At 42.3% G+C, this 8,287-nt stretch overlaps 1 protein-coding gene across 1 annotated transcript in view; it reads right to left on the reverse strand.

Moving 5' to 3' along the window:
- The window catches only part of MYO7B (myosin VIIB), a gene marked incomplete at both ends in the record, with an annotated part of 47,433 nt that extends 45,458 nt beyond the window's left edge, over positions 1-1,975 (reverse strand). The window contains 2 exons of the mRNA XM_080623928.1: positions 551-664; positions 1,958-1,975. Of these exons, the coding sequence (XP_080480054.1) occupies positions 551-664; positions 1,958-1,975 (132 nt within the window). The remainder of the gene's footprint in view (positions 1-550; positions 665-1,957) is intronic.
- Positions 1,976-8,287: the final 6,312 nt, after the last annotated feature.

Consider the following 8,287-nt stretch of genomic DNA (forward strand, 5'->3'; position numbering starts at 1 on the left):
TGACTGGTACATTCACTGGATGAAGCCGTTCAAGTGGGCTCTGGACATCACCACATTTCGCACTGCTCAGGGTGCAGCTCTATCAGGTCATTAGAGCCACAACATTGCAAGAGGTAGGCAGACGAAACCCCAACTGACTTTAGTGGGATCACGATTTCACCTAAAGCTCCTAAGAGTCGTTCTTTCACCTAAGAGTAGGTGTTCTTTCACCCAAATGGAGCCTGTCCATTTTTTTTTTATAACTACATAGATATAACCTCTAGCTCAGGAAGCTCTAAATCATCACAGTACTGGGACCTGGGGATACTAGGGTATCACCCTATGCTTGCCCTAATTTTATATCCTTTCTTTCAGTACATCCTACCAGACTTTCCCAAAGTCAGATCGTTTGGCTAGATGGAAATATGGCCATTTTTCTGTACTTTGTACTTGCAAAGTACTTTGTACATTTAAAGTTTTAGTACAGTTATACTAAATTTATAATAAACATACTCAAAGAATTTCATGTTTTAAATGTTCATCTTTTACAGAAATTTACAGAGTAGCTCACCTTGCCTTCATCATCCTCCAGCAAAATCCGTCCTGAGTCAGAGTCCTTCACAACTGCCCCGATAGGGACATTGAATTCACTGCTCGGTTGAGTGTCCAGCCACACATGATCACCCTGGTGAGAAGAAAAGCAATCATCAACACAGTGATCTACTTGATGCCATATAGCTCACAGGCTCTTGGTCTTGATTTTTTAGTGCTTTGATTCCTTTAGCAGTGTTTAAGTGAGTAAGTTCTTGCTGCTCCCAGGCAGTGCAGTCTGGGACCTCTGAGTTCTACTCCCAGCTCCATAGCTGACCTGGAACATGACTTTGGAGAAGTCATCAAACCAAACCCAGCTGTCTCACAAGAGGAAATGAGGCAACACATTTTACAAGGACAGCAGGTACTCAGCTCCAGTACCTCCCAGAGGTTGGCAGGAGGCACAGTGAATGCTGCTGAAGTGTCTTGGCAGCCTCATATTAGCTATGGTGTTCTTTCAGAAGGGATGCTTGGAAACATAGACATTATCAGGAAAAACAAACATGTACAGACTAGGTGCCTGAAAATGTAGAGGGCTCTGTTGCAAGAGTTTTTAGATACAGCTGAAATCCCTTACAAATGTGGGTGCTTCCATGATCTTTCTTTGGAAAAAACCCAACACATTCTTTATTCAGCCCCTCTCCTCTCTTCACATTCGTAGAGGCAACATCCTGCCTCTCTACAGAGCAAGCTACCAGTAACTGCCCTGCTGTCCCTGAGGAAGGTGTGAGCTACTGCTGCCCTTTCCTAGGAATAAGCAGCACCTTTGTGTTGCTGCACTATTGTCCCTGTTATACGCCTCAACTCCAAGCCCCCAGGAGTACCTCTTCTTGCTCCAGGCACTAATACATCTTCAAACAGAGAGCTTTACTGTAATGCCTGGAATGACAACTGAACAAAGCTGATCTTCAATAGGTATGAAGTGGCTTTCTAGCTGAGTGTCGTCTTGTATACAACTTCAGTTACCTACTGTAGCATTTACTGTCAAAGTTTCAAGGGTTTTACTGAAATAATATTTCTTTTTCCTCTCAAAATACTTTATGGGCTTACATTTAAAACCAAACAACTCTAGTGTAAAGCATCTATAAACACTGCACAAGAAGAAGAACTGTTATGCCACAAGGAATAGTACAGACTAACAGCTCTCGCTTGGCGTTGAATAAAACTCCAAGGTGTGTGCACTTTCAGTGCCACACCTTGTGACAGAGGTCACCAGCTCAGCATGAATACAGCCAGGCTAGGCAAGACACCTCTTCAGCTCTAGTCTTGATTGATATTATTTGATACCTCTTTGATACTGGGTTATTTTATATATGAGTTGAACCATGATTTTCTTCTCTGTGGGCCTCAGGCTAATTAGTAAATCACAGCAAAGAATAGGACTTACCTTTCTGAAAACCACCATTATGTTTCAGCTCACTGTACGTAACCTGCAGTGCCAAGAAGAACATAACATTATGCCAGAAAAGGGCTCAGGTTTGGATTAGAACAGACAGTTGGGGTTTCCTTGAGATGTCTCCTTGTAAATAATAATAGCAAAATGCCTTAAAATAATTATGTGTATAGATTTTGTTAAAGCAGAAGAGATCATCATAAACTACACCCAATGCAGAAACAATGAAATGGTCTACACAAAGGGAAGAACCTGCAGCACTGGAGATGCTTTCAACCTTGAAGAGGTCACTGCACACATTTTCGTACTGGGTAGTTCCCAATAATAATCATCAGTAATTTCAATGATGTCCTTAAGACTTCTTCTATCATGTATCAAGGTTTAAAATCTTAGGTTGGAAATGTTTGGTAGCTATTTACAATTCTGTGTAATATGCATGGTATACATTTTGAGAGATACTCAGATTTCATTACTTTTCGGATTGAATAATATAAATAATTTGATGATTTCTCTTCATTTTATGGTGGAGTTATAGGAGTTTCTGAGGTTTAGAACTTTGCAACTAAGTTGTCAGAAGTGTTTCAAGTTGCCACTTTCTTTTTTGGAAACCCATGCTCTTGAAAAATGAAGATTATCATTAAAAAATCAAGGTGCAGTTCAGGGTTAGTATTGGTTTTTCCCTCTTGTTTTAACAGCTTTCAATGTTAAAACATCTCAGTGAGAGAATTAGGGCTTGTTTTATCACTTACTTTCGAAGGTCTTCGTAAGGTCTTCGTAATACCTATTAGTAAATACCTTCGTTATTTACAAAGGTAATGTTTCCATAAACCATGGTTTTATTTAAAATTGATTGGTGCATAACCAAGCTTTTCTTCAGACTGAATAGAAGGAGCAAATATACTCCTGTATACAAGATCCTGCCACTTGTTGTGGGTTATACCAGTGTCTTAACCGTAAGGAGGGCTATTAGGGTAGCAAAACTGAAAGTAGGAAGTGCTTGACAAGCTACGTGATCTTTGTGCCCTTTTTGTGGCTATAAAGGGCTATACAGTAGCATGGATTGAACAGGGTTTCTAAACAAGCCCAGAATGACTTACCACTTTAAAGTTATCATAAGAGAATGCTGAAAATGACAAATGATCAAAATGATAAAATGCATTGTGATCCCAAAGTGAAAAATACATAGAAGCTTCTAGAGATGACAGACTGCTGGTGTAGAAGTCCAATGCTGACACACATTTTAAAGCAGGAACTTCAAATGTAATTTTCACATGGGTGACCCAATTGCAAGAGAAGAAGTGAAATGTCACCCTTAATAACCAAAGCTGGCACACAGAGAACCTGCAAAGGCTGTGACCCCAGCACAACACCTGCTGACTACAGTAAGAATTGATTTTCCTTGTGAGACTAAGTCAACATCCAGAGCTCATCTGTAATTAAGACAATTCTCAAGCACATCACCTACCAATATTTATCAAAGCAACGCGGATGTGTTCTTTCTGGCTGCTTGGGTTTTTTCTGTTGTTTTCTCTTTTTAACACTGTGTCAAGAAGGAACTTTTGTCTTTGATAAGCAGCTATCCTTACGGTGACACCCTCATGTTCTTATTCAGGACTCAGGAACCAGATCTGCATATTAACTTCAACAATGCGATGCCCTGTTACTATGAGTGATGTAGGGTGGTACAGAAGCATGGTACTTAGCAAAAATAGGCCAAAGATGACAGTGGTCAGCCTCAGTGACTCACAACTGATAGATACTTTTCCACCTGTGCCAGAAACCAGAATACAGGAACAGAGCAGAAATGTCACCCAGAACAAAGATGGAGTGGTACATGCAGACACGAAGCACAGCCATATTGTGTGGCATCAAAGGCATAACTAGCTCCAGAGCCAGTCTCTGATAGTAGCCAAGAATGGACATGTATGGAGGAGATCCCACACAGTCCCAGGATACACAGTTTCAACATTTAAAATGCTTATTCCCAGTTAAGCCATAAGTGGCCACCCCCCAACCTGCTTGAATGGCCGCTTTCGGACAACGCCTGGCTCTCTCTGTTGCTTTTCTTTCCAAAGCAATGCAGCCCTGTAAACTAAATTGCACCCCACAGGATGGGAAATTACCTCTCCAGAAGAAATCTTCACTGTCTGCTTTCTGCAGCTTAGTTCTCTGTTTTTCATAAGCACCAGCGTACGAAGGAAAAGGAAGGTGAAACTGGTACTGGTGCCATTAAGGGATCCCTCGCCAACTACCAGTTCTCTGCCACACAAGGGAGGAAATGACTGAACCATGGTTATTTATTACAGGACTTTGCTCCCAGTTCAGCATACGTCATTTCCAAGTCAGGCATTCCAGTAAGTAGGGAGGCCGATTCTTGCCTGAGTGAACCTTAAACTTCAGTCTCTCCACTGTGCCTGAATTCTTTCAGACTTCTGGAAAGCACTTCCAGAAGAAAACCCTTTAGCATCTGGTTTACGCTGCTCCAACACCACTGACTTCCCTCAGGTTCTCTCGGAGCCACCCTGTTAGATAAGAGGAAAATCAGGCCCTCGTCTCTCATCTCTCCCCTTGGTTCTGCACAGCTCTTTCTGCAAGAAAATGCCCATCAGTGTATGTACAGGGTGTTCTGTGTTTCACAGTACGTAGACCTCAAACAAAATGAACTCATGACACTCAAATTGATATATACACACACATATAAACTTCCTGGATTTGTTGTCATTAATTTATCTCCCAACAAACACTTAGTCCCTCCGTTCCCGCATCTAGGTGCGTGTTAACACCCTATCTGACCACTTCTCTCTTTCCAACTTAGGATGGGACGACAAAAAGCTTCCCTCTTTCTGGTTACTTCACCTGTACTCTCAGTAATCCTGTGTCCTCACATATCCTACTAAATTCCAGAACTGCATGTGATGTATAGGAAAGAAACAGAAGTGTAGCATATCTGTAGAGGCAGATACAGGGTTTCTCTGGCCAGAGCAAGGACCCAGGAGTCAGGCACTCCTAACAGTGAGCCCAGACTACAAGGAGTGGATCTTTTCCATCTACCTTAAGTCACAGTATAACCTTCCTCCAGGGCACTGCACGCAATAGGCGGCTTGCCTCACTCTGCACTACTCTGTATGCCCTTTAGTCAACATGCAAATGAAAACGTGCAACAATTGTGAACACGTGCTAGTCTGCTTCATACCTTAACTCTTGTTTTCTCGTTTACTAGGTTCAGTGTAGCTGCTGTAGCTGTATGATGACAAAGACAACAAAAAGCCTCCATGTAGGAGACAGATTCCTGGGCCTCCTGCTGCGGTTCCACATCCGAATCAGAGGTAAGTCATGGCAATTAATAGCTGGGGGTAATGCGTGTTTACCCACATTACATAGATGTGTTTTAATATTAGCCTCCTTACCTGAGGGTTTTGTTAAGTTTTACAGCAGAAGTGAGGATACAGATGCAGAAATACAGCATAGGCCCTTCAGGGCTTGGAGACTTTCAGAGGGAGGCAAAAAATCACAAGGCAGAGAACAGAGCTTTCTTAATGTTTCTATCTGTGCAAATCATTCTTACTCAAGGGTTTTGCCTCAAAGTAATTCTTTAGCAAACTTGTTTCTGATACAAGAGTTTTTAGAAGTCTGTATGTTGTGTGGGATTAACAAAGTTTCACGTACTGATCTTATTAGATGAAGGTCAAATACTGGCAAATAAATCAAAGTGCACACTTTTATATTATCAAGGCAGATATCTAAACCCAGAGTTTTTTGTGTAATGAGACTGCAGGGAAAAAAGGGCTATGCATGTTTCTTCAGCAGGTGAAACAGACATGCTGAAGTTCCAAATGGAGCGTGTTTTGGGGTAGAAAATCTCATTTTGAAAATACGGACATTTTAGCACTTATGACCAAGGTGTTGTGGGGGTTCTATTTCAGAGAGAAGTACAGTATTCCTGTCCTAGTACATACATGAATTGTATGAGATGGAAACATTCAGAACTCAAAGTAGTCTGAAAGAAAAGCACAACTCGTCGTATGGCTGAAATAACGTATTTGAAGGGAGATGGATTTCCACAGTTAAGTCTAGACATACTCAAGAGCCAGAAAACATCAGCTGAAGGAGTAGAGGCTTGATATTCCAAGCAGGAGCAGCATAGATGCTTTGTAAAGCACAGGTACCTAATGAGACATGAGGAGGCAGCTTGCTAAGGGCTTCTTTACAGAAGTGCCTGTCAAGGAAGAGGGGTAGCCTAGGTTTGGGAAGTCACTGAGTTGTGTTAACAGGAACAACAGGAGCTTGCAGGAGTCAGCAAAGCAGTTTACCACTGAAGACAAGGTTTGGTGAGGGACTGTGCAGGGCACAGACACATTTGTAGCTGTAATTAGGGGTAATTTGTCCTGTGGTCTGTGCTGATGGATAATGCACTGAGAAAGACAACTAATGAAAATTTGATAATCCCTGGTGACTTTAATCCTGCTGTTGTTCAGAGCAATGGGTCTGCCCGGATAGGCATGAGTTAACAAAACTGCCTCTTCCTGACAGCTTCCTAATTAAGAGATTGATGTCAGGATCAAAGGGTTTAACTTGCACATAGCACTACCTCTCACATTTCCTCTCCAGCTAAATAAAAGTGGCCTTGTCAGCTCTGCATCACCAAGTCCTAGGTGCCAAGCATGGTTTTATGTTCGACTAGGGTTTTTTTTGTCTGAGGTTTCTGAAGGAAGGTGTCTGATTGGAGAGAACAATTTGCAATTTACACTGCTCATTCAGAAGCCCTCCTGTCTCCACTAACCTCCTTCCCCTCCTCTAAGCAGATTTGTAGCCTTAAGTCACTGATGTCTCTTCACTTTGAAAGGCACACTGCAGGGAACAAAGCAAACTAAATAAGAGGTACATACCAGTAAAGGGTTTCCAGGCACATCCCTTGGTTGTCTGGAGCATTCTGTCCTTCAGGGAAAGGCTTATTTCATTCCAGCCAGTTCATGATGATGTTGTACAGAGAGGCAGACTGATGGGGCTCTGGGATTGTGTCAGTACACACCTTCACACATGCCAAAGGGCACTGCTTACCCTGCTTGGTAGAAGGCAGGTCATTCTCCCCTACTGCGCAATCCCGTTATGGTCTGAGTGTCACTCCATCCTTCCTTTTGGGATGCAGCCAAGAGGGTATTACAAGAGTATATTACAGGCCAGTATGTGCCAAGTTCTGGCTCATGAGGGACAAAGCCATGTGCACACAAGAATCCACACTGGTGTGCATACACGTTACCTGCAGAATAGCTGTCAGAATCAATGCCCAAATATTCAGCATTGCTGAGGTGAGGTTGCTTAAGATGCCACAGGAATAGGCTCAGGGTTAGGAAGTTTAGTTTTAGAAAGATGGGAATTCATAACTTAGGAACCTCTTTGTGCCTCCTTCCTCTCCAGTAGATGCAGCAATTCTCTGTTCTCTCATCAATGCAGCCTCAGTGCAGCTGGAATTGTGGACAGTAGCTTGCCACCCCTGCACAACATGGCACTCATTTATACATGACTGATTTCCAAGGAAGGTTACCATTATACGCTGATCCTGCTCAAAACTTTATTATGTGATAGGTTTCTGTGTTTTCTGGGCACCTTGCTACAACTTCCAGATACCTTGGTACACATTCTTCAATATATTTTTTGTTGTTAGCTCCTAGTTATGCTTCCCCTTGTCCATTATTTTCTCTTACATTACCCCCACTTGTTATTTCCTACCTCAGTGCTTTGTCTGCAGAGAACTTTATTTGTTGTGTTGTAATGAGTGATGCTAAAGTTGTCATACTGCCTTCTATTTAGTCAGCTGTACAAAGCCATTACAAAGTGAAAGAATTGGAGCCTCCCATCACATACTGGCACATGTGCCTGCTCCTCCCAGAAAAGATCTAAGTGAAACCATGCAGTGCGAAGGGCTAAAAACAATAGAAGTCATATAGAAGCAGGAAGAAAGGGCATGATACCATTAAGAGTGCCATCCTGATGATTGCTAAGAGACCTTTGGGGCTACCTGGAAAAGTCCTATAGAGCTGTAAACAGGGACGTTCTCTAAATGTTTTATGTATGCTGCTTTCAGGATGTGTGTGTGTGTTCTGCATTTTTGCTAACATAGGATTGTATCCAAGAATTGGATCCACCGCCAATTTCTCCAAGTGGAACGCTGTAGAAGATGTTGAGTAATGACTCCGTTCAGAGACTTCAGCCATATTTAACATGGTACACTGAACTCCCTGCATTATAGCTGTGCTTGCTGCTGGAGTGTGTTAATAATGGCTTAACCTCTCTGCCATCCGTTCTAAAGTGCTGTTTACGGATGCC

This window comes from Psittacula echo (genome assembly GCF_963264785.1).
Source record: "Psittacula echo genome assembly, chromosome: 7".
NCBI classification, from domain to species: domain Eukaryota; kingdom Metazoa; phylum Chordata; class Aves; order Psittaciformes; family Psittacidae; genus Psittacula; species Psittacula echo.